The sequence below is a fragment of the Chelonia mydas genome, chromosome 11, assembly GCF_015237465.2.
Source record: "Chelonia mydas isolate rCheMyd1 chromosome 11, rCheMyd1.pri.v2, whole genome shotgun sequence".
Classification (NCBI taxonomy): Eukaryota; Metazoa; Chordata; order Testudines; family Cheloniidae; genus Chelonia; species Chelonia mydas.
Window position 1 is genome coordinate 59,923,740 of NC_051251.2, and position 26,013 is coordinate 59,949,752.

Consider the following 26,013-nt stretch of genomic DNA (forward strand, 5'->3'; position numbering starts at 1 on the left):
GCGGCCCCGGCCCCGCCCCTCGGCCCCTCCCCTCGCAGCTCTGCGGCTCCCCGCCCTCGCGGAGTCCGGCCCCCTGCAGCTGCGGGGCGGGGCCTGGCGGGAACCCTGGGTGCGCCACGCCGCGCTCGATTGCTCTGGTCTGTTCGGCCAGGCCGCCGAGCTGCCGATCGACCTGTGCGGGGACGTGGAGAGCCCCTGGTGCGGCGCGCACGGCCTGGGCCATGCTGGACTTCGCGATCTTCGCCGTTACCTTCCTGCTCATCCTGGTGGGGGCCGTGCTCTACCTGTGCCCGGTAACTGCCGTGGGGGGGGCGGGCCGTGCTCTACCTGTGCCCGGTAACTGCCGCGGGGGGCGGGCCGTGCTCTACCTGTGCCCGGTAACTGCCGCGGGGGGGCGGGCCGTGCTGTACCTGTGCCCGGTAACTGCCGCGGGGCGTGCCCTCCCTGTGCCCGGTAACTGCCACGGGGGCGGGGCAGGACGGGGCGTGCCCTCCCTGTGCCCGGTAACTGCCGCGGGGGGGGCGGGCCGTGCTCTACCTGTGCCCGGTAACTGCCATGGGGGGGCGGGCTGTGCCCTCCCCGTACCCAGGAACTGCCGCGGGGCGGGGCAGGGCGGGCCGTGCTGTACCTGTGCCCGGTAACTGCCGCGGGGGGGCGGGCCGTGCTGTACCTGTGCCCGGTAACTGCCGCGGGGGGGCGGGCCGTGCTGTACCTGTGCCCGGTAACTGCCGCGGGGGGGCGGGCCGTGCTGTACCTGTGCCCGGTAACTGCCATGGGGGGGGCGGGCTGTGCCCTCCCTGTACCCAGGAACTGCCGCGGGGCGGGGCGGGGCGGGCCGTGCTGTACCTGTGCCGGTAACTGCCACGGCGGGGCGGGCTGTGCCCTCCTTGTGCCCGGTAACTGCCACGGGCGGGCTGTGCCCTCCCTGTATCCGGTAACTGCCACGGGCGGGCTGTGCCCTCCCTGTATCCGGTAACTGCCACGGGCGGGCTGTGCCCTCCCTGTGTCCGGTAACTGCCACGGGCGGGCTGTGCCCTCCCTGTGTCCGGTAACTGCCACGGGCGGGCTGTGCCCTCCCTGTGTCCGGTAACTGCCACGGGCGGGCTGTGCCCTCCCTGTGTCCGGTAACTGCCACGGGCGGGCTGTGCCCTCCCTGTGTCCGGTAACTGCCACGGGCGGGCTGTGCCCTCCCTGTGTCCGGTAACTGCCACGGGCGGGCTGTGCCCTCCCTGTGTCCGGTAACTGCCACGGGCGGGCTGTGCCCTCCCTGTGTCCGGTAACTGCCACGGGCGGGCTGTGCTCTCCCTGTGTCCGGTAACTGCCACAGCGGGGGAGGGGGGGGCTGTGTTCTCCCTGTGCCCGAGAACTGCCGCGGGGCGGGCTGTGCCCTCCTTGTGCCCGGTAACTGCCACGGGCGGGGCGGGCTGTGCCCTCCTTGTGCCCGGTAACTGCCACGGGCGGGGCGGGGCGGGGCGTGCTCTACCTGTACCCGGTAACTGCCGCGGGGCGTGCCCTCCCTGTGCCCAGTAACTGCCACGGGGGTGGGGCGGGACAGGGCGTGCCCTCCCTGTGCCCGGTAACTGCCGCGGGCGGGGTGAGGCGTGCCCTCCCTGTACCCGGTAACTGCCACGGGGGTGGGGAGGAGGAGGAACCATGCTCTTCCTGTGCCCGGTAACCACCGGGCGCGGGGGCTGTGCTCTGCCTGTGCCCGGTAACTGCCGGGGGGGTGGGGGGTCATGTCCTACCTGTGCCTGGTAACTGCTGCGGGGCAGGGCAACTGGAAGGCCGAATCCCCTCCCCCCCCATTGAGATGCATCATCTCCATCCTTCCTGAACTGCCCTTCACCCACCCCCCAATATCCTGTCTGGGTGTGGGGGCATCTGCACCATGTCTAGGGCTCTCCCCTCCCTGCCTGTTTTCAGCAGCTAGCTTCATGCCATGGAAATGCCCAGGGAGGCGAGGGCGGGGTATGTCATACCCTGGAGCAGCAGCTGGGGTGAGGTGGTGCTGAATGTGTGTCCCTGGCCACCCGGCTGCACCTTTAATCCATGCAGTGAGTTATTGTTGCTGGGTCTGCGTCCAGCACCCCTCAGTGCCCACTTCAGGTGCTGCAGCAAGGAGCAAGTGGCGATTGCACTGTGAAAGCTGGCTACTCCAGACTGCTACCGATCTGTCGCTAACCAGTTCGGTGTGGGAAAGTCGACCGTTGGAGTCGGGTTGATGTAAGTGTGCAAGGCATTAATCACATCCTGTTCCGTGACTGTGGGCAACGTGCGTGAGATTGTGGATGGCTTTGCACAAATGGGTTTCCCTAACTGCAGAGGGGCAATAGATGGCATGCACATTCCACTTCTGGCACCAGACCACCTAGCCACCAAATACGTTAATTGCAAGGGGTATTTCTCAATGGTTCTCCAGGCGCTTGTGGATCACCGTGGGTGTTTCACAGACGTTAACTCAGGCTGGTCCAGAAAGGCGCACGACGCACGCATCTTTCGGAACACTGGCCTGTTCAAGAAGCTGCAAGCAGGGACTTTCTTCCTGAACCAGAAGATGCTTATAGCCGCGTGCTGTACACTCCATAATATTTATGAAGGGAAGGGTGAAAGCTTCACTCAGGGCTGGACGGCAGAGTCTCAGCGCCTGGAGGCTGAGTTTGGACAGCCGGAGACCAGGGCTATTAGAGGGGCACAGCACAGGGCCATAAGGAACAGGGATGCTTTGAGGCAGCCATTTGAAGCTGAAAGCCACTAATATTTGTTGCTATGCTCGGGATTGCAGTGCTTGTAATGCTAGGAGGTGATTGGTGCACATGATGCAAGAAGGGGCCTTAACATAACTGTATGTTGTTTTGCAGTGCTCTTTTTGTTTTCCCTTAATAGAATAAAGATTGCTTTCAAACAAACACAATTCTTGTATTGAAAGACAACAACCAGAGGAGAGAGCCAAATGAAAAAATTTATCAACAGGGAGGGGGATGAGGGAATGGAAGGTCTCATGGGGAGGAGGGGTCCTGGGACAGCTATAAATTTGTGTATGTCCAGGGATCATGCCCACTCTTCTCCTTTGGAGTATGATGCAGCGGGTGCTGTACTTCATCAAGGCCAAACTGCAGATGGATGGGTCTTGAGTGCAGTGGGTATTGGGAGTCCACACTGCTGGATTGTGTGGAGGGAGGGGTGGAATGCTGCTGGTAGAAAGTGGAGCCAGGAGGTTGATAAGAGTGTGTTGGTGGTGTGGGGCGGGCGCATGGGAAAGAGTTTTGTGACAGTGGCTGCAGGGCAGGACGGGCGTGGAGCTTCTCGGTTTGAAGAGCTAGTATCGCCTGGAGCGTGTCCCCTTTGTGCTCCATAACTGTTAAGAGCCGCCCCTTGGCTTCTTTCTGGTGTGCCGCGTTCTCCTTTCGTTCCCTCTTCTCGCTGTCCCGCCACTCATTCAGTTCCTTTTTCTCGGCGGCGGAGTGATCATAACCTCACACACAAGTCCTCCTTAGTTCTTCTTGGGACGCTTTCTAATTCTTCACAACCATTCTGCCGCCGATAAGGGAGGTTGGCCTCCCAAGGTCATATCTGTGAAGTTTAAATGCAACATTTTACAGAAGCAGTATTGTTTGCAACACAGACAACGTTGTTTCAGTGCTTTAAAACACAGCCATTACTCACACACCTAACACTAACTGGCTGACCCCAGGCAAGTACACATAAGCCACAAGACCCCCAAAATGGTGGTAGGTTTCAAAGTGGTAGCCGTGTTAGTCTGTATCCACAAAAACAACGAGGAGTTAGTCTCTAAGGTGCCACTAGTACTCCTTGTTGTTTTTTGTTTTTGTCAAAATGGTGAATAGCCACAGGGGCAGGGTAAATCACTGTTCCCGGACCCTGCTGTACACTGGGCACGTGGCCCTTGGTCACTTGGGGAGAGCCAGCACTGTATGGGGGGCCTGATAATCACTCCTGTCCCCACACTTTCCACAGGAGGTGATCATTTTGGAAGATATCTCCCTGCTGAGGGTGAGCAGGGAATCGAGGGAGAGTGTTCTCCAAGCCTGCGGCTTAAGCCCTGGCCCCTATGCAGCTAGCCTGTGTGCAGCTATGGTCGCCCCCCCCGTGATGGCACAGTGGTGCGGGAAAGTTACCGTTAATGGGGCAAGAAAGAAAGCAGCTCTCCTGAGGAACCTGCGGGAGCGGATTTCCCAGTATTTCCATGAGAGTTTCCTGGAGATCTCTGAGGGAGATCCATGTGAAGTGAGGGAGTGTATCGACAGCCTATTTCTCCGCTCAAACTAGGCATGAAGTGGGAGACAAGCCTGCTTTCTGCAACCATCCTGCCCCCAACAACTCGCTTTAGCAATTCCCAAAATCAGATCCACTTACCAGGGGTCTCCTCTCCTGTTGGCACTTCGCCAATATCCGCCTGCTGTGACTGGCTAGGCTCCTCCAGGGTAGAAAAGAGCTCTTGACTGCATGCATCTCTGGCCTCCGAGTCATCCTCTGCCTCTGGGTCCCCCTCTTCATCCAAGATTGCCTCCTCCTGGCTCAGTCCACTCTCGACTGGCAACGAAGCCAACAAAGTATCCATAGGTGACTTTGCAGTGGAGATGGGGTCACCTCCGAGTATCGCGTCCAGCTCTTTGTAGAACTGGCATCTCCTGGGCACAGCACTGGAGCAGCGGTTTGCCTCCTGCGCCTTGTGGTGGGCGTTCCACAGCTCCTTCACTTTGACCCTGTACTGCAATGTGTCCTGTTCATGGCCGTTTTCTATCATGCATCTAGAAATCTGTCTGTAGGTATCATAATTCCTACGGCTGGAGTGCAGCTGGGACTGCACAGCCTCCTCTCTCCAAATACCGATGAGGTCCAGCAGCTCGGCATTGCTCCAAGTGGGGGATCGCCTGGTCCATGGAGCAGGCGTGGCCACCTGGAAAGATGTGCTGACACCACTGCACGCATCGCCGAGCAAACAGGACGAGGACTTTCAAATTTGCAAAGGAATGTACGGGGTGGGACTGACGGTTGGTCACCTGAGGGCAGGGCAGTAGAGTTCAAACCGATGGCCAGAGAGGTGAGAACAGGCATTGTGGGACATGTCCCGGAGGCCAATTTCAGCACTGTAATCACCACAGTGTCTACACTGTGTACAGCACTGTAGCCACGGCGCAGACAGCTGTACGCCTCTTGTCGAGGTGGTATTTTTTAGAGTGCTGCGTCTGCACAGCTTCTGCGCGCTAAGTGGCTTGGCAGTGAGTACACCTTGGGAGTTACTGCGCTCAAAGCTGCTTTAGTATGCACAAACTTGCCAGTGTAGACGGGGCCTTAGAACCTACGGTCCATGGAAGTTTGGAAAATTAGTATAATTTAGATGTAATAAAATACTTCTGCGGAGCACTATTCTGGACAATGATTCCCTTCTCCCAGTAAGTGCTTTAGTATACTGCAATGAACTCTTCACGGGCAGACCCTTGTGCAGGTCTCCACTGCTGGATCAAGGCCCTGTGGGTAAAATGTCTGTGGTAGGTGCTTCTCTTTAAGTAGATGAGTGATCCTATTTAAATCAGTGGGACCACAAACATGCTTGTTAAGCACCTGTGTAAATTTTTGCAGGTTTCGGGCCGAGGGATGTATCTTGCCAAGTTTTGGAATTTATTTTTCTTTCAAATGATGCATTGAAACATTTTTAATAGATTTTTTTTAACCTCTCCCTTGTTGATATTTAAACAAAAAATAGGGTTTTTCACTGCAAATGTGGCATCGCTATTTGTCAAGCGCTGATTTTTTTTCTCAGTTTTTTAACCAGAGATGCTTAAGCAAACTGCTGGTTTTTGCTTAGTGCCAGTGTTTTGAGTTTAGAACAGAACTGTATGGGGCAGGCGTTCTTGATGATGTCGAGATTGCATTAGGAATGGTGTTAGCTAAAAGCGACTGCAGAGAGCACCACAGTGTTTCTGCAGGTTGCATGATAATAGTGGCTATTTTAGGCAAAAAGTTTTCGGTGATGGAAGATATTCTCAAAAAACAGTTTTCTGGCTTTAAAAAAAGGATTCTCTAACACTGTTTTTAACAATCGTAAAATTGATAAAACTATGGTCCTAAAAACCTACCATCACTTTGGAGGGGCAAGTGACAAGCTGTTGAGTCAACACTCTGGTGTCCATGTTCAAAAAATGCTATTGGTATTGAGTTATATGTGGTTTTCCATTATCTCGCCTTAATACACAGGGAAAGTGCAAATCTCTGAAGATTCCCTAATTTCTGTGTGTATTGGACTATTTAGGGGAGGGAGAGAAGGGGGGGGGAAACAATTTTGTCCTGTTATCAAATTATTAATTCAGTGGAGGGTTATAAGCCGGCAAACTGGTCTTTTAAACTGATATGAAAAGCTTGAAGCAACAGGCCAATAGATGCTAAAATGTTCATCTTCTGAGGCTGATGCAGAACTTTGAGCATCATTTTCTTTCCTCTTAGGCTTCTAGACAAGCTTCAGGTATCCCAGGGATGACTCCAACAGATGAAAAGTAAGTGGCTTCCTCCTTCCCATTAATTTTATTTAACCTTCATTGCTGATACTGTTCATAGAAGTGTGTTTTTTATTCCTGTTACTCTTCCCTCAGAGATGGGAACTTGCCAGACATTGTAACCAGTGGCAGCCTGCATGAGTTCCTGGTGAATCTGCATGAGAAGTACGGCCCTGTTGTCTCTTTCTGGTTTGGAAGACGCCTTGTGGTCAGCGTGGGGTCCATTGATCTACTAAAACAACACATTAACCCTAACAGGACATGTAAGTTTAATTTGCTTTCTCTCAGATTCATTTCTCTGTTTGCTTTTACACAGGGTTAAATCCTGGCTCCACTGAAGTAAATGAGGTTTTGCCATTGATTCTGAGGGAGGTAGGATTTCATTCACGGTATTTAAAGGAGTGAGATTTATCTTGAAACTGAGTGAGTGGTGTGATCTTGAGTCTCCGCTACTGCTTACAGAGATTGCATTTAAGTGACAAAACATTGTAACCATCCAGTGGTCTTTATAAAATGAGTTTGGTGACCTGTGTCCACTTCCCAGTGAGCAAGTATCCACATCACAAACCACTCCTCATTAAACAGAGAGGCCAAAGCCAGAATGGTCATGAAGAATAAGCTACCCAACCTCTGACCTTGATAGGTAGTCTCACCAGGGAAAATGGAGGCTGAATATTAGGAAAACCTTGACTGTGAGCTCTGTTACACTGTCTCCCCAGTGAAAATGGAAGCACCTTCACTTTGGGTCACTTTAAAATAGATTGGACAAAGTAATGTGTGTTGTACTGTAGGGAAGAGAAGAACCCAGGACTGGACTAGATGATCTCACAGGTCTCCTGACTAAATTCTGTTTTTTGTGAAAGTAGAATTATTATGAGCGCTAGACTTTGGTGACCCAAATGTATACTTGGAATGAATTGAAAAGGTCAAATATAGCCAAGTCCCCATATACTCACTGGGAAGCTTGGTGTATATACTGCATCAAGGCCTCTGAATTCTCTTGCACTTTAAGGCAGCAGGACAGATTCTGTGGTAGTTTCAAATGAATTTTGAAAGGGAGAGTTTTATTAAACTAAATTTGAAAATGAATAATACAATCAGTGCAGATATTAAATTTGGCTTATTTTAAGAAGTCCTGTATATTTTGTTTTTATTTGTGTAGCGAAATTCTGTATTGAAAACACATTGGATTCATAGAAATTGTTAAGAGGGAAATATTCTATTGGGTTTTTTGGCAGCAGGGTAGGAGGGAAGTGGGGCTTTTGGCACTGGGGAAGGTGTGGCAGGTGTTCTGAGTCAGTAGGAATAAGTACATTGTTTGGATGTTTCTACTTAAAGGATCAACAGCTAACTAGCTACCCATGGTCATGTTTAAATTGTTATCATTAGATTTCAAAGTTACCAACTTACTGAGATGAATGGATGCAGTTCACACACCAAGCTAATGTTTCAGGCTCTCTGGAGACTCAGCCAGACATCCCTGCATCAGTTTGCACTCTGTTCGCAGTTGGAATGTTTCCTTTACTATCATAAGGGTCAGGAACTTTGTTTCCCTTTGAAATGAAAGCTCGGATTCCATATCATGATTCCATGACAAATTCCACTGCTGCAGAAGGTGAAAGGGGATCTGTATAATTTAACAGGACACTGTTTTCTATAAGAGACCTGGCACTCCTCTGCAGATGGGGAAGAGGAGTCGGTGTTAGTAACAGTAGTGCAATAAGAGCTCATTGGTGTGGCACTTGAGGGATGTATGAAAAGCAGTGTTATAGCCGAAAGTAAAAGACTCTGGAATTAGATCTCTCCGTAGTGTATCCTGACACGATTGTTGAAGGTAGTGCACGTCCCCCAGCTCCTTCACGTTGACTGACACATCGTGTGCATGTCTACAATGCTAGTGGGTAAAACGAGGCCACAGAGCAGTAGAAGAAAGGGGAAGAGCAGCACTGTATCCATGCCTCTGTCTGGGCCTCCATCCCATGAAATAATTGATTCTAAAATGAGCTTGTGGACCAGTAGAACAGCAATGTTGTATCCATGAGGTAAGATGTAAACAGATTGTAAGTGAACCTGCTAACTAATTTCATTCCATGGGGGTTGGGTTGTAGTGTCATCTGATGCTGTACCAAGTTGATGACATTATCAGCCGGGGACCTTGTAACAAGTTATAACTTACTACTGCAGTTCTCATAAAAATGGTGAGAAGAGCCAGTTGACTGTTTATGTAGCATGGTGGCACTGGACTCCAGGGAGACAGCCTAGGTATGCTAGGAGCAGCCTGCTGTACTGTCACATGGAGGATCCAGTTCTGGGTCCCAGATTTCATGGAACAAGAGAGATTTTGAAGTCTGTGGAGACCATTCCTGGAAGGAGGAAATGCCCCGTATTGCTGTCAACTTAGGAGTAGCACTGACCGAGTTCAAAGGCAACTGTGTTCATTGTCCTTATTCAGAGGGATAGGTTGCCCTAGTTTTGGGAGCCTTTGAGCAGGGAGGACATAAAGGGCAAAATGAGGGAATTCTAGAGGATTCTCTAAATTTCCCTTTCTTCCCCCCACAGATCTGTTTTGACTGATATTTCAGACTTTCCTTTTTGTTTGTTTGTTTGTTTGTTTGTTTCAGCGGATCCCTTTGAAATGATGCTAAAGTCCCTGTTGAGGTACCAGTCTGGACTCAGTGGGGATGCGGGGGAGAGTCACCTGAGGAAAAAGCTGTATGAAAACGGTGTGACCAAGTCCCTGCAGAGTAATTTTGCTGTCATCCAGAAGGTGAATTACTTGATTTGAAGGCTTGCAGTGTGCAGGCCAGCGTGTAACATTTTCCCGGAGAGAACAGTAATCTGTGGCCTTTAGCGGAGAGGTTAATGGGGATAGCGGTTGGGATAAAGGAGCAGAGGGAAGGTTGGTGCTGGAATGAGAACCATGTGCAGATTTTGAGAATGTTTTAAAATCTCAATATTATAACTTCCGGACTTTTATTTCTTCTATTATTATGGAGAACTGGTAGCTTTCCATTATAAGTCTGTTTGTTTATTTATTTTTGTTCTTCTCCCTCAAAGTCCTCAAAAGTAAAATTTCCACTTCACATTTTACATATTCCTTGTCTGAGATTGGTAAATTTGAGGTAATTGACACAAAATTTTGCCAGAAGCTGGGAATGGGCGACAGGGGATAAATCACTTGATTGGTACACACTCTTAAGCTGGTCTGGCATCCCCTCCAGAACAGATCACTGGCACTCATGCACACTGTGAAGGGACAGACACATGGATGAAGCACATTATTGTTTTCTATATTAAGACAGAGGAATCAAAGGAACAGATGTTGTATAAATTGCTGTCAGATGCACAAAGTAAACAAAGTGAAAGAAATGCTGTTTCCCCCCATATTCCAGGTGTGGTTGACTTTGTTACTTGCAACAATATTTGGATAGCAAGTTTCACAGAGAAATGTAATATTAGTGGTGGCAGTATCCATCTGACTGTATAAATACAGTATAAATATGCTTTTGTTTGCATTAGCTCACTATATTTAGAAGGAAGGACAGGGTTCGGTTATGTTTATTTCAAGACATTAGATACAACTAAAAATTCTGTAGTGTCTGAGTTCTAGGTATATCTCCAGAGGGTGGGAGCAGGGCAGGATGCCAGATGTTGGGATTGTACTCAGATGCAGAGCTCTTCTCTTGACTCACCCTGGCAGCCAAATATAGTGAGTCATATTAGCTCCAACCCAAGAGTACTAAACTGTTTAAGCATTCCTTTGTGGTAGAAGGAGCAGGCTCACAGGGGTCCTATGGGGAAAAACCCTCGGAACAGCCAACCTTAGCAGGAACCTAAGCTGTTTGTTCTTTAAGTTAATAATTAAAAAAAAAAAACTGCAAGAAGGGGTTAAGTTTGAGACATATCCAGTGTCTGGACTGTTAAGAGCTGGGTGAGAACACTTCCTCTTTAAGGTATGTTTCTAGAGAACAATGGGGTGAAGTGGTAGGTCAAGGAGATTATTGTAGCTTTCTGATTTCCTTTCTTTTAGCTGTCTGAAGAGTTGCTAGCAAAATGGCTGTCCTTTCCTGAGTCTCAACATGTGCCCCTTTGCCAACACATGCTGGGCTTTGCCATGAAGTCTGTCACACAGACTGCAATGGGCGGTAGTTTTGAAGATGACCGGGAAGTAATTCGATTCCGCAGGAACCATGATGCAGTAAGTCTCGGGAAGAGCAAGGAATGTTCTCCTAGATCCTGTCAATTTTCCAGGTTGATGGCATTAGCCTCTATCACTGCATAATTTAGCAAGGGGTACAAAATGCTGGAGCAGAGGCCTTCACCTTGGATGTTCAGGTTGGTAGGGTCTCCAAGCTGGTGATTTCTCCACTATTTTGTCAAATTTTACACTTGGTCAACCATAAAGAAATAGCTAATAAGTATATGGTAATTTTTGTAAGGCTGGAGTTTTCTAAAGCACCTACTGGAACTGGGTGTGTGCAAATGTCTTTGAAACCTGATGGCATTTGGGTGCTTAACTCACTTAAAGTCTTATGAAAATCCCATCCCAAATCTTTGATTTTTGGTCCCTTCTTAAACCCTCAGTGTTGTGAATAAAGAGAACATCTGAGGTGACCACAGTTAGTCCAAGTAGAGGCCGCCATCCAAACTTACAGAACCATCACGCTACCTGTAAGGGTAATGATGCAAGATTGGTACTTTGTGATCAGGAGGCACAGTACTGAGCTGAAATTGGGAATGAATGGCAAAGGTTTAAATGAGGCTCTGTGATAAATGCCATTTAGCTCTTACAAGTAAATGGACCACAGTTACTTTGAATCTTGGATGTTGTGCCATCTCCCTTTGACCAGCATATCTTGGATCCTTTATGGACCTTTCTAAAATCAAGAGTAAAAATGATGTGACCTGTGATAGGATGCTACACTAACATGCAGAATAAGTGGGTTGAAGTTTTTGGCCCTCAAGTGTTTTTGTGCCTTGGGACACAATGGCTTGGAAGACTTTGCTAATAGAGGTAGGTTCAGTCTCCAGGAAGTGGACATCTGGGAACTGATTTTCAGAGGTGCTGAATACCACTCTAGCTGAAGTCAGTGAGAGCTGTGGGTGCTTGGCAATTCTGTAAATTGAGACCATAGTTTCACACTTTTCTCTCCAAAAGCAATCTCTGAGACCCATCATGTGAGTTCCAGACTTCAGCCAGAATGCTGATGGCTCCAAAGATGAGGATTCGAGGATGGAATGGAAAAAAAAGGAACCCAGTGGTTCTGTCAGATATGATAAGGGTCTCTTAAAAACTATCTGCAAAGGCTTGTTTTTAAAAATTGGGTTTGTAACCTTTTTTGCTTCCCTGTGGATAAATGAGGCATACATTACCTCAGTGACGTAAAAGTAAAGGGCCTTCCTTCTCCCGCTTGGGATATATCATTTTTTCAGTTGTAATTAATCCCCATGACTGCATCATCTCAGCTCAATTCCAGCAGCACTTTGCAAACAGCCTCACAAACACAGCAGCACATGTGATTGTGCCCACACTTTAAACAAGACCTATTTCCTGTTCAGGCCTCCTATAGGGAAGGGGAAGTCTTCATTTTTTTGTGCATGTGTCAGGATAAAGTTAGGCAGAGCTGCCAGCAACCCATGACTTGGAGGGTAATGGAATTCATCTGTACCTCTTTCAGATATGGGCAGAAATTGGAAAGGGTTTCTTGGATGGGTCACTTGACAAAAGTATGACCAGGAAAAAGCTATATGAAGATGGTAAGTTGTTTTTCCACCACCCCCCAACTCCCACTTATCGGCTCATTCACACACCGGTGGTTACTGTGTTTGAGGTAACTACCATATGAAGGTGTTTGATTTGCCCATATTTATTTATGTATTGGCTTTTCTGTGGAATTCATCACCATAGTATCTGAGCACCTTGCATACATTATCGATTTTTCCTGTGTGGTAGTGAATTTTTGTCATCTCTATTTTACGGACAAGGCCAAAGTGGTTAAATGACTTGCCCAAGGTCACACAGGAAACTTGTGGCAGAGCTGGAAACTGGACTCAGATTTCCTGAGTTCCTGTTTAGTGACTTAACTACAAGACCATTCTTCCTCTTAGTTAGCCATGAAGCAGAATATAGAAGTCCTGAATTGTGGCTTTAACCAATGCCTTCCTTGGTATTCCCAGAACAGCTTACTATTTTCAGTTATGCATCCAGTTCTCTCATGTCATCTTTCATATGCTGCCACACCAGATTATTTTATTTTTGTGCTGTTTTGTCTCTTTTAATTATTATTAAAATATTAAAGTAATATTAAGGACTTAATTTAAACCCACAAAAACAGGGTGTTCCCTTTCTTGCACTTGTGCTGTGTGTTTAAGGACATGAGGCCAAATTCTGCTCTGTTAAGCTGATGTATATCCAGAATTGCCTTCATTAGAGTTACACCAGTTTTATAGCAGTATGACACAACAGAGCAAACTCTGATCTCCTGTATTTTGTGCGTGAGTATTGCTGGGGTCCCCAGACAGCATGTGAGAGGAAGGAGGTGCTACAATGATGTGAATGATTAGCAGCAATAACTCTATAGACCACACAGGCTGTGAGATCTGAGTGAAGTATAAGAATGTTTCGTGGGGTGATTGTTAAACCCTGAATGTTGTTTGAACCATTTGTCTGTTTGACTCGTACATTTTTAGATTAAATTTCAGTAAACTTCTTGCAAATTGACACTAAGTAACATGCTCAGTACAGAGTCTGCTTCTGTCAATGGACACAGGATGGACAGCTTGCCTGAAAGACTGTTTGGGAAGATGGATTCTAGAAGAGTCCTCTGCTGCTTTTGGGGGTGACCAGCTTTTAAAATAATGATTTGTTTGTGTGCATGAAGCTCTGATGGAAATGGAATCCGTCTTAAAGAAAGTCACAAAGGAGCGGCGGGGCAGGAGCTTCAACCGACATGTCTTCATAGACTCCTTACTGCAGGGGAACCTGAGTGACAAGCAGGTATGTACAGCTATTGTGACATATCATTACATGCTAATGGAGTTTCACTAGATCAATTGTTAATTACATCTTAGTGTTTGATTAATTGTCTGTCTTGCATCTCGTTTAGTCCAGATTCCTCACTAGAGTATAACGTATATTTATTTTCATCTTCCAGTCTTTAAATGCATTATATTTTTGGTTACTTTCTGTTTTGCTGCTTTATTGTTCTATGAACTAGATGGGTATTTAGTGTTAAGAATCTTTCTTTGCTTAAGTACCCTTTGTAGGCCTTGCATTAACTATGAAAAAAACAGAAATAAGGAAACAGAGGTTACAGTGGACAAAGCATGAATTCACAAGTGGCTGTCACTAATATGTAGCTATTAAATTAAGAAATAGTAAGAAGAAGAGTAATGTGTGATAAACTTGCAGCTGCAACTTTGCTTACTAGCACACTTTATAGCACATGAACAGCTTATGATCTGTACAAGGATTGGTTTGCAAAATTAGTAAGCCAATCATAAAGCATGTGAATATAATGCACAATTATAATTTTTTAGAATATGTGTATAATCTGATTTATAATTATGTATGCTGGAGTTGTGGTGCACCCTAACCACATCCGACACCTGAGCCTGATCACCTCAGTTGTAGCTTTATGAAATTCCAATAAAGAAACCTCAAGGACGAGTCCAGATTCACACAGAGCTTTTTGGATTCTAGAGGACTGAATAAAGTGTTCTCTCAGAACTGGACAAGGCGTTCTGGATAAGCCAAGTGGAAACGGTCTTGGAGGGAATCCCAAAACCCTTCCAGTGGAATCACTACAGAGAGTTCAGTCCTATCCTTTCATGCTGGATTTCATGCTGTCTGAGTTAAGGTGATTTAGTGCGGTGGAATGGAAGATGTGATTTGTCATTAGATTCTTTAATGTTTTCTCTGACTCCATACCCCTGAACCAGATTTTGTTTCGTAGATTCTGGAAGACACGATGATATTCTCTCTGGCAGGGTGTGTGATCACGGCTAACCGTAAGTAGAGAACACAGACAGCTTTCAACTCTAACAGAGATAAGGGGACTAATCTATATTGAAAAAAGCATAGTGAGATGAGACTTATTTTCATGTAAAGGAAAAGTAAAATCTCCCTTCCCTTTTCTCTTATACTAGAAATTTATTCAGGCAGGTATTTCTACAGCACTGTCCGGGTGCCCTATCGGTGCACCTTTCTAGGTAGTGGGTTCTAGTGGATTGAAGTTAAGCTGTTATAAACAGCCCTCCATGTCATGCTGTGAGTCTTAGAATTTCCTGCTGCTGTTCTTCACTTGGACTCTAAGCCCAACCAGCTGATGCTAAATTAGACGAAATTGTACCAAAGGGAAGCAGCCCAAAACGATCATCCCTTGAAATAAACTTTGTTGCTCTTGGAAGACTTAAAGCAAACTGATGTTTGACTGGCTGTTTCACGTTTCCCTACGGCATGTATGCTATCAACATTTTTTTAAAAGTTACTCGTATTCATATAAAGATTATGAGAAATGCAAACAGAAAGAAGAACCAAATGGAAAGCTTTTGGCTGCACAAATTGTTACTATGTTGGGGAACTTTTCTGAACTAATTCTTCAGGATTAACTGGCCCAAAATCATCCACTTATCTAGAATCCCAAAGACAACCGCCCAAATATAGCACTTAACCAAGATGTTGAAAAGTATTGAAAGTCAAGTAGCAAAGCTCACGTAAAGAGAATGTCACTGGTATAGGAAACTCTCTCCCAGTGTTTTGGCTGTTTAATTTTCTGATGGGATCCCCTGTACAACCTCCAGAGTAGAAAATGGCAAAATGCCTGCTCACGCTTGCTTCTTGCAGCTTGGAAACACTACCTCACGTGGGCTTATTTCATATTAGAGCTGTCTGTCTTTCTGATAATTTTATTGGAGAAGTTTGCCTAGATAGTATATCATAAGTCTATTGCTAGATACACAAAAGACCAGATCCAGCCACATGGTACAGGGAGTTGTTATACATCCCTCGTGCCACCTGAATCCCTCTTGTGCACAGAGAGTCAGCAGAAAAGGGGGGGCAAGTGACAATATTGCTGTCACCTTCCCATCGGAGCTCTGCCAGGGGGTGATAAGAGCTCCATTGAGGGGAAGTGTTAAATCAGTGAATCCCCAACTGCTCAGTCACATCGCTTTCCTGGTCAGCATGGTCCACTCTCCTATGACCCACCTGCTGGAGGGGAGGTTTTGGCTGCTTTCTCCACGTGTGTTGGAGCCTCACTTTGGTAGATTTACTCCTCAGGGCCCTTTTAGTTAAATCTAGTCTGGTTGTTTAAATTCTCTGATTACCCTGAGTGCTGGCCTGTGTGCAGGCAGTATGACTGTTGTAGGAGCTGTGCTCTGGGGATTAGAGGAGGAGCAGCAGTATGGAGTGGTTGACCCTTCTTAGGACTGTCTAGTCTCTTCTGTGTGGATCATGGAGCTGTGAGGCTGCAGCACCCCAAGCCCATTAAATGATTATTTCCTCCTTAATCCACTTGGTTTGATCATTTTCCAGTATTTCCCAAGTTTCTTGTCACTAGGACAGAAAAAGAGATTCCAGATTGTAGTGTCCCTGGATAACATCATTCAGACTCTGTCCTATTATTCAGTATAGAATCAATAAGGTCTACCAGGTAAATTCTATACAGCTACATTGTATAGTTCATGAGATGTTATCCTTTCACATTTGCATCTCATGTGTCTCCCTAATGCCTCTTCACTGCATTAGAAGAGTAACATTGCAGAGATAGAGAGAAGGAAAACTGGTCTTGATTTGTCCCCCTTAAATGAGGAGATGGATTTGCTGAGCCAGCACTCTCCTTGTTCCTTTCTTAGTATGCACCTGGGCAGTTTATTTCCTGACGACATCAGAAGAAGTCCAACAGACTCTCTACAAGGAGGTGGACCGAGTTCTTGGAAAGGGCCCACTTACACATGAGAAAATTGAGCAGCTCAGGTGAGTCCATGTTAAGAGTGGGAGAAGCACTTGAGCTAAATAAGATGTCATTGTGATCCTACATGCTAAAGGCTGACTCGTATCCATGCTTGTGAAAGAAGGGGAAGCAGCAACACTGAGCAGTGTGTCCAGTGACTCAGGGAGCATGCCCATCAGAAGCCCAGGTGGAGTTTGCTTGGAGTCAGTGGGAGCATTTCCCTTGACTTCATTTGGAGCTGGATTGGGCCCCTTAACAAGATGCCTTGTGGTGGGCTCGGGAGCTATGCTCTGAATCATGTCTTGCCACTCCTTTGAGCAGCTACAAAAGGGGTATCCTTGACTGGTGACTCTTGTTGATGGCTATGTACCCCTTTGGAAAAGTCCAAGAGGAGTGAATAGGAGAGAGACCTTTTCTGTAGGTGTTAGCACCACCGTATAGAAAGCAACAGAGAATTATATCCCTGGTATAGGATTCTACCAGATGGTTCAAAAAAACCCTGTTAGACTCTATTCAACTGTGTAGGTTTTTAGACAATTTCACTAGTACCATGTTAAATTTCTGTAGAACCCTCTTAGTTTCAGCATTACTAATTAGAGTAATCTAGGTGGTGTTTGTGTTGCAGTAGTGCCCAATCCGGAGTGGGCCCTCTTATGTAAGGTGCAGTACAACACAGTCGCCAACTTTATTCAGCACTTAAGTGCTTTACTGAGTTGGGACCAAGGTGCAGAGGATTCACAGTATTAGGGCCCTCCAAAGTAGGTGTGGTTGGTAGCAGTGGGGACATGACCTGAGGTTGTTGATGAGGACAGGGCACAGTGCGTTGAACCTTCAACAAGGAGGATTAGGAGTCTTGCCAATGTCCCTAAAGCATGTGCCTCAGCACTTAGATGCCTTAAGCAAACCTGAGAGAGTCCAGCCGCTGATGCAGCATACCTCTGCAGTCCCCTGCTATAGCTACTTTAGGGCCCTGAGGAGCAGTGGAACGCTGTAATACTGTTGTAAGAGAGCTTCCTAGTCTCTCCTTGATGAAGCTTGTTGTCTAGCTGCTATCAGCTGGCCACAGAACAGATGATATTTTTATAACCTCCCAGAGAAAGCCTCTTGCTTCATCTACAAATGTGCCAGGAGTCCTTACTGCATGTGTCCTGGAAGCAGATCTGGGAGAAGAGCTGTGATCCCAAATGCAGAGGGTCAGCAAGTCTAGGGCAGCCTTACGCAGAACAGCCATTCCTGATTCCACAGAAATATGCACTTGCTTGTCTCAGAAAAAGCTTTATTGGCACAGACTTCTGTTTGCAGGTATTGCCGGCAGGTCCTGTGTGAGACGGTGCGGACAGCAAAGCTTACGCCAATTGCCGCACGGCTGCAGGAGCTGGAGGGAAGAATTGACCAGCATATTATTCCCAAAGAGGTAAGACAGAGCTGGGAGCTCAAACTTGCCCTCTCCTCTTGGTTGATTTTGTTCTTTGCAATTCTGAAGTTCCCATTAGCGTGGAGAAGGGGAGCACTGTGCCCAGTTACTGTCAAAACCAGATTATTTCTCTAGTACAGCTTACACCAAGATGACAGTCTGTCTTTGATATTTGTGCAGTTTAGCTTGGAGCTCTTCCCCTTTCCTCTGTGAAGAGGCTATTCTAGAACCCTGAGTAGATTTGCATTTAGTGGTTCATTATAATGGCCTTCCATGGACTACTTCTGCTGGCTTTGAAGGGGTCTGTCTCTGGGCTAAATTGTGCACAAAAGATCCTAATTTAAGAACAAAAGAATGGCCATATTGAGTCAGACCAGTGGTTCATCTAGTCTAGTATCCTGTCTTCTGACAGTGGCCAGATGCTTAAAAGGAAATGAACAAAACAGGGCAATCATCAAGTGATCCATCCCCTGTCATCCAGTCCCAGCATCTAGCAGTCAGAGATTTATGGACGCCCAGAGCACGGAGTTCCATCCCTGACTGTCTTGGCTAATAGCTATTAGTGGACTATCCTCCATGATCTTATCTAGTTCTTTTTTTAACCCAGTTACACTTTTGGTCTTCACAACATCCCCTGGCAACGATTTCCACAAGTGGACTGCGTGTTGTATGAAGTAGTCCTTCTTTTTGTTTTTAAATCTACTGTGTATTAATTTCATTGGGTGATCCCTGATTCTTGTTACGTGAAGGAATAAACATCACTTCCTTATTCACTTTCACCACACTATTCACGATTTTATAAACCTCTGTCATGTTCTACCTCCCATTAGTTGGCTCTTTTCCAAGTTGAATAGTTCCAGTCATTTTAATCTCTGCTCGTATGGAAGCTGTTCCATACCCTTAACCTTTTCTTTCTTTCTTTCTTTCTTTCTTTCTTTCTTTCTCCCTTCCTTCCTTCCTTCCTTCCTTCCTTCCTTCCTTCCTTCTTGGTACCTTTCCAGTTCTAATATATCTTTTTTTGAGATGGGGGGATGGACCAGAACTGCATGCAGTATTCAAGGTGTGGACATACCGTGGATTTATGTAAAGGCATTATGATATTTTCTGTCTTGTTATCTATCACTTTCCTAATGGTTCCTAATATTCTGTTAGATTTTTGACTGCTGCAGCACATTGAGCAGATATTTTCAGAGAACTATTCACAATGACTCCCAAGATCTTTCTTGAGTTGTAATAGCTAATGTAGAGACCATAATTTTGTATGTATAGTTGGGATTATTTTCCAATAGGCATTACTTTGCATTTATCAACATTGAAATTCATCTGCCATTTTGTTGCCAAGTCACCTAGCCTTCCAAGATCCCTTTTTAACTCTTCACAGTCTGTTTTGGACTTAATTATCTTGAGTAATTTTGTATCGTCTGCAAACCATGCACCTCATTGTTTACACTTTTTTCCAGATCATTTATGAATATGATGAACAGCACTGATCCCAGTAGGAACCCCTGGGGGACACCACTATTTACATCTCTCCATTTTGAACACTGACCATTTATTCCTAGCCTTTGTTTCCTGTCTTTTAACCAGGTACTGATCCATGTGAGAATCTTCCCCCTTATCCCATGACTGCTTACTTTGCTTAAGAGCTTTGAGGGACCTTGTCAAAGGCTTTCTGAAAGTCCAAGTACACTATCCCACTGGATCACCCATGTCCAGGTGTGTGTTTGACCCCCTCAAAGAATCTAAGATTAGTCAAGCATGATTTCTCTTTACAAAAGCCTTGTTGACTCTTACCCAACAAATTGTGTTCATCTACGTGTCTGACAATTTTGTTCTTTACTATTGTTTTAACCAGCTTGCCTGGTACTGAAGTTAGGCTTACCGGCCTGTAATCGCCAGGATTGCCTCTGAAGCCTTTTTTTAAAAATGTCATCACTTTAGCTATTCCTCCCTTCATCTGGTACAGAAGTTGATTTAAGTGATAGGTTACATATCACAGTTAATAGTTCTGCAATTTCATATTTGAGTTTCCTTCAGGATTCTGGTGACTCTGGTCCTCGTGACTTATTACTGTTTAGTTTAGCAATTTGTTCCAAAAACTGCCTCTACTGACACCTCAGTCTGGGACAATTCCTCAGATTTGTCACCTAAAAAGAATGACTTAGGTGTGGGAATCTCCCTCACATCCTCTGTAGTGAAGACCGATACAAAGAATTCATTTAGCTTCTCCGCAATGATCTCATCTTCCTTGAGTGCTCTTTTAACACCTCAATTGTCCAGTGGCCCCACTGGTTGTTTAGCAGGCTTTCTGCTTCTGATGTACTTTAAAAAAATGTGCTGTTAGATTTTGCTGGTTGCTCTTCAAATTCTTTTTTGGCCTGCCTAATTATACTTTTACACTTGACTTGCCAGACTTTGTGTTCCTTTCTATTTTCCTCAGTAGGATTTGACTTTCAATTTTTAAAGGCTGCGTTTTTGTCTTTAACCACTTCTTTTACTCTGTTTAGCTCTGGTGGCATTATTTTGGTCCTCTTACTATTAGTTTTCATTTGGGATATACATTTAGTTTGAGCCTTTATTATGGTGTTTTAAAAAAAGTTTCCTTGCAGGCATTTGACTCTAGTGACTGTTCCTTTTAATTTCTGTTTAACTAGCTTCCTCATTTTTGTGTAGTTCCCCTTTCTAAAGTTAAATACTCCTGTGGTGGACTTCTTTGGTATTTCCCCCCCCATGCATGCATGCATACATGCATGCATACATACATACATTATGGCAGCTATTGCCAAGCGGTTCAGCTATATTCATCTCTTGGACCAGATCCTGTGCTCCATTTAGGACTAAATCAAGAATTGTCTCTCCCCTTTTGAGTTCCAGGATTAGTTGCTCCAAGAAGTAGTCATTAATGGTATCTAGAAACTTTATTTCTGCATCCTGTCCTGAGGTGGCATGTACGCAGTCAGTATGGGGATATCCTGAAATCCCCAATTATTATTGAGTTTTTTATTTTGATAGCCTCTCTATTCTCCCTGAGCATTTCACAGTCACCATCATCATCCCGGTCAGGTGGCCGGTATATGTTTCTACAGCTGTTCTCTTATTTTTCAAGTATAATTTCTATCCATAGAGATTCTGTGGTACAGTTTGATTCATTTAAGATATTTACTATATTTGACTCTTTGCTTTCTTTCACATATAGTGCCATGACCCCACAAGCATGGCCTATATATTAGGTCCCCTGGTATTAGTGTCCCATTAAATGTCATCATTCCACCAAGTAGGGTCTGATACTGTCACCTTTACAGATACAGAGAAAGACTTTACTCTACATGCAGTTCACTGATTCCAATGGGACTTACTTGCAAAGTAAAGGACTAATGCAAAGCCCATAGAAGAGAAGGGCAATGGATCCAGCCCTAGAGTACTACTAACTATGAGCAAGGGTGGCAGAACTGGGCCCCAAATTATAAAATCCTAATTTATGGGCAGATGCTGCCTGCCTTACTCACCGACCAGAACAAAATCTATTTCAATTCCATTTATTTCAGTTGAGTTGTATCAGCTTACATCAGGTATGAATTTCGTCCAATGGGACTGACTCACATAAACAGAACAGAACTTGGCCTGTAGATTGTAAACTCTTCAGAACAGGTATGTCACAACAGAGCTGCTGAAAAATAAAAGTAAAGGGCCCTGGGATTGTGATTAAGGACATTTGGAAGCCATATAAGGTTGACATTTACAAGGCAGTGCTGCTTTTTGAGTGTTTGGATTTCATTTCTCTCTCTCTCTCTCTCTCTCTCGCTTGCTCTCTCTATACTTGGTTGGATTGAGAAGAGCTGACACGATGGTGCTGGCTCCCTTTTGCTTACATTAAACTGCTCCCTGACACACATGCTCTGTTTTAATTTCAGTATGGTTTCGAGTTGGTTCCTTGCACAAATGGAAGTGATGGCTTGAATTTATGCTGGTGATGGGCTCAGGCCTAATTTTTAACATACTTTGTATCATTTGTGCCTGACTAGTTGTGGGACGAATGAGGAGATCATGTGTGAAACAGGTTTTGTCTTTGTGTACTAGAGATGGGATTTAACCAGGTCCCTGGCCAACACCCCCAGAATTTTAGTGAAGTTTGAATCTGTATCTGAACTTGTGCCTGGCTCCTATCTCAATATGGGCTAAACTTGAACTCTGGATATGAACACTCTGGAAGTCTGGATCTGGATATGAACTTAGTGGCTTGATTCCCCACCCTTTACAGAAACCAACAGGGTCCAATTAAAGTTGCTCTAAAGACCTATGCAATTTAATAGAAAATGATAGCTTAAAAATTAAAAAAGTAAAGGTATTGGGGATAGGGTATTATGTTCTATATAGGATTATTATATATGTTCTATATAGGACTCTTCCATAAGGGCTGTCTAATGGTTACTATCTAGTGGTAACTTTATCCCTGTCGTGTATTCTAGACTGACTCAGATATGTGTTTTATTTTCTTTTCATTTCAGACTCTTGTGCTATATGCTCTGGGTGTGGTGCTTCAGGACAGCTCAGCTTGGGCATCACCCTATAAGTATGGGATACCAGAAACTTTATTATAGTTCGTTTTTTGTTTTTTTGTTTTTTTTTCGGATCTTGTCTCTCAATGTCCCTATGGGTAGGCTGTCAAACCTTCCGTAAGTAGCCTGTCGTGGAAGGAACTCCCTGCTAAGATTTGTTGAGCTCTCTTGATTGTCTCCAAGGACAGGGTTTTGGGTAACTCCAAATGTGATCTTGCAGGCTACGTATTCATTGTGTATTAAGAAGTACAGTAACAGATATTTCTGGCTATTCACAGCCCTCCCTTGGCAAATGCTGTGGGACTATTTTTCTGGTTCGCTGCAAGGGGAAAACAGTGATTAAAATGGATTTGAAATCACTATTCATTACCATAAAACAGTGGCTCACGGGAGGAAATGTCAGTCAAAGATTTTTGTTTTTTAAGGGGAAGGAAACTCTACCTCATTATTTCCACCCATGAAAACAAAAAGGATCCTGGCCTGAAAATTAGAGCTCCAGAGGGCAAAAGGAAATGCTGTAGCTTGCTTTGGCCTCCAGGTGGCAATTTTTAACACTGGTTTAACATAGCTTAGGGCAGGAAAGAATGTGAGTCAGTGATTCTAGTCTGAGAGAAAAGACAGAGGAGCTTGTGGGAGAAAAAATAGTTCTAAGGGCTCTATTCTTTCTCTTACAGCCATAACCCTTGCTTCAGGGGAAGAGGGAGGGTGGAGAGGCCTCCTGCCCTATCAGCATCATGCTAGCTGATGCTCCAGGGGCTGTAGGAGATCATACATCAGAATGATAGCTGCACTGTCCTTAGTTTGGCAAGGAGGCACTGGCTGGAGAGGAAGCTGGAGGACAGGGCCATGGTCCACAGTCAGCACAACACACACCCAGTCATTGCCTGCCAGTAGATTAAGGGCTGAGATTGTAGTTGACTTGGTCGGGGGGAGGCGTATTTGAGGGTTTCTTGTGTGCCCTCCTTTTGCCCACCTGAACAAGTTTAGCCACAGTCAAGTCCTAATATAGTGTGGGTGAATGTCTGCTTTCAACAGGTTTTTCTAAATGACTGATTTTCCCTTCTTGTTATACCATCTGTAATTTGACACTTTTAATTAGGGTGTGAATGTAGTGCCCATTCCTACTGACTCTGAAGGTCAATGGGAAAGCTCCTTTTGACTTTAATCGGCGTAGGATCAGAGCTGTAGTTCATAGGCACAGGCAGGGAGCCAAAGGTTTGAAGTGTAATGGAAAGGATCTAATACACGGTGAGAGAGAATTGCCTTAAAGTCATCTAATTGCATATTTTAGAATATCAAGGATTTTCTATAATATCATAGCTCAGGTTTTAAGCTCCCTGGCATTTTATTAGTCTCCTGATGGTTACTTGATTATGGGAATTTCATTTTCATTAAACCAGCAGTTCCCTTAAAGCTTTCATCAACCCAATGCTGAAACAAGTTCTTCTCATTCTAATGAATCATCAGCTTCCCCCACACACATGCCAGCTGCTTGAAGTGGAGGGTGAGGGGCAAGAAGAATTGGAAATCTTCATGTAAGCAGTGGAGAAGGAAAGGAGAGAGAAATCAGATTGCATGTGCTCTTCGCAAGCTGCATGATGTAGGAGGGAGAAGGCATTCAATTGATGCTGATAGCAAAGTAGTGGGATTCTGAATTTCAGGATTTTATTAGTCTCTGCCCCTTATGTGTACAAATGTGCGCGCACACACGCATGCATACCCAGGAAGAATCAGTCCCTGTTTTGTCTTACAGATTTGATCCAGACAGATTCAGTGATGAATCCGCTATGAAAAACTTTTCCTTACTGGGCTTTTCGGGAAGTCAGGAGTGCCCAGAGTTGAGGTGAGATGAAAAAAAAAAAGGCTATGTATATGTGTGGATGCAGGGGTAGGAAGGAACAGCTTGTTCCTGTTAAATTTGTCAAGCATTGAACACCAGCCCTGGCAGACTGTATCAGCAGTGACTGCAGAATTTATCTCATTGTCTTCTTTTATTATTCTTTCTCCCTAGGTTTGCATATATGGTGGCCACAGTACTGCTGAGTATGTTAGTAAGGAAATTATATCTGCATCCCGTGAAAGGGCAGGTCATGGAGACCAAATATGAGCTGGTAACCTCGCCAAAGGAAGAAGCATGGATAACTGTATCCAAGAGAAGCTGAGTGAACAAAGCCAGGAGTGAGTTAGTGAGAGAGAGAGAGCGCGTGCGCGCCTCAAAAAGGAACCCTCCTCCATCATGCTGAACTGGTCAAGGGTTTAACGTCACCGTTTCATTACCTTCCATGTTCTTAACCCAGCAGCCTCTTGGCATTTTTTGTAACTCAAAAAAATTGTCATATTAAAGTAGATTTAATTCTTATGCCTTTTGGATACATTATTTTGACCTCTAGCCATTTTGCGTTCAAGGAAGCAACGTAATCTTACAGTTTTACTCATACGAACTGCTGTATTAGAATAGGCCAATGCTCCAGCTAGCCCATTATTTGTATGGGGAAAGGGGTAGAACACCCCAGCAGAGTGTGATGGCAGCAAATAGCATGTTAGTTTCATGATGCACTTTTTAGAGGCTTTTAGTTAGGATAAACAACATGGAAAGAAAAGGGAGGGGCAAGGGCATGCTGGAGAAAAGAGGGGTGTGGGGGCAGGTGTGAAGTGAAGCAACTTTGGAGAATAGTGAGGGGGAGAGTTGGAGCAAACAGCCAATCAGTGCAGGGCAGAGACAGTCCAGTCAAAACTGTAGGAAGTTCTCTGACTGGCCACAGGCCCCTGCTTTGACTCCTTCTCAGCCCAGCAGCTCCAGCTGGCTGGGGTCTCTGGTTGGTTCCTTTCCAGTTTCTCCTCAAGGCCATCTGGTGAGGTGGAGGGAAGCAGGGAGGCATCACCTGAGTCCTAGTTTCCCCTAATTGTGGGGGAAGGAGGGGGTTCACTGCACTGTGCTGGTGGGGAGGGTGGCCCTGGCTGGTCATGTAGGGCTGGGGAGGGAAATGGTTGTCCAATTCCTGCTAAAACAGTAGTGGCAGTTTTAAAAAGAACAAGGCAGGGATTCTCTAGCCAGCAGATTTTGAGGCCAGCATCTGATTTAATCAGCATCAGGAATGATTGCTGAACATCATTCATCGCACAGCATCAGGTCACTGCAAGGCTGGCAGAGCAAGTGGGGGAAGTGGAGAGGGCTGATTTTATAGGCCTTTGGGTTAATATTCTAATTTACAAGTAAAAAGCCCTTTAGAGAGTCCTCTTCCCAACCATTGTTAGCCAAATTAGCACCAAGTACAGCCTGTTTGTGCAGGTCCCTCTCATTGCCCTAATGCAGTGGTTCCCAACCTCTCCTTTTTTTGAGCCTGTTGGGATGGGATAGACTGGCTGGTACCCTCATGTCCCCTTTGCCCTAAATCTTGACACACTTGCTGTCCTGTCTCCTTTATTCTGTCCATTTTCTCACTCTTCCTTGTCCCTTTGTTCTTTTATACATGCTTTCCCCATCCCCTTACCACTGCTCCCCCTAAACCTACTTCTTCTGATGACTCTGATCCCCATTCACTCTCTCAACACGGTGCTGGCAGTGCTCATGTGGGGGT

General features: G+C 45.6%; 1 protein-coding gene across 10 annotated transcripts; it reads left to right on the top strand.

Moving 5' to 3' along the window:
- The first annotated feature begins 53 nt into the window (after positions 1–53).
- LOC102947797 (cytochrome P450 20A1) lies at positions 54–24,794 on the top strand. Of its 10 annotated transcripts, none has more exons than XM_037912344.2 (13): positions 54–293; positions 6,463–6,512; positions 6,609–6,775; positions 9,134–9,279; positions 10,543–10,710; positions 12,191–12,269; positions 13,394–13,509; positions 14,468–14,522; positions 16,368–16,488; positions 17,768–17,879; positions 22,385–22,449; positions 24,189–24,278; positions 24,447–24,794. In XM_037912344.2, the coding sequence occupies exons 1-13, from the start codon at positions 222–224 to the stop codon at positions 24,595–24,597; spliced, it is 1,392 nt and encodes a 463-aa protein (XP_037768272.1). In that variant the 5' UTR covers positions 54–221; the 3' UTR covers positions 24,598–24,794. The 10 variants fall into 10 exon arrangements, 8 of the variants coding, with proteins under 8 accessions (XP_037768272.1, XP_037768277.1, XP_037768273.1 ...); XR_005227322.2 differs by lacking the exon at positions 24,447–24,794 and adding an exon at positions 21,425–21,527 and having other exon boundaries at positions 107–293; positions 24,189–24,264; XM_037912345.2 differs by having other exon boundaries at positions 116–266.
- Positions 24,795–26,013: the final 1,219 nt, after the last annotated feature.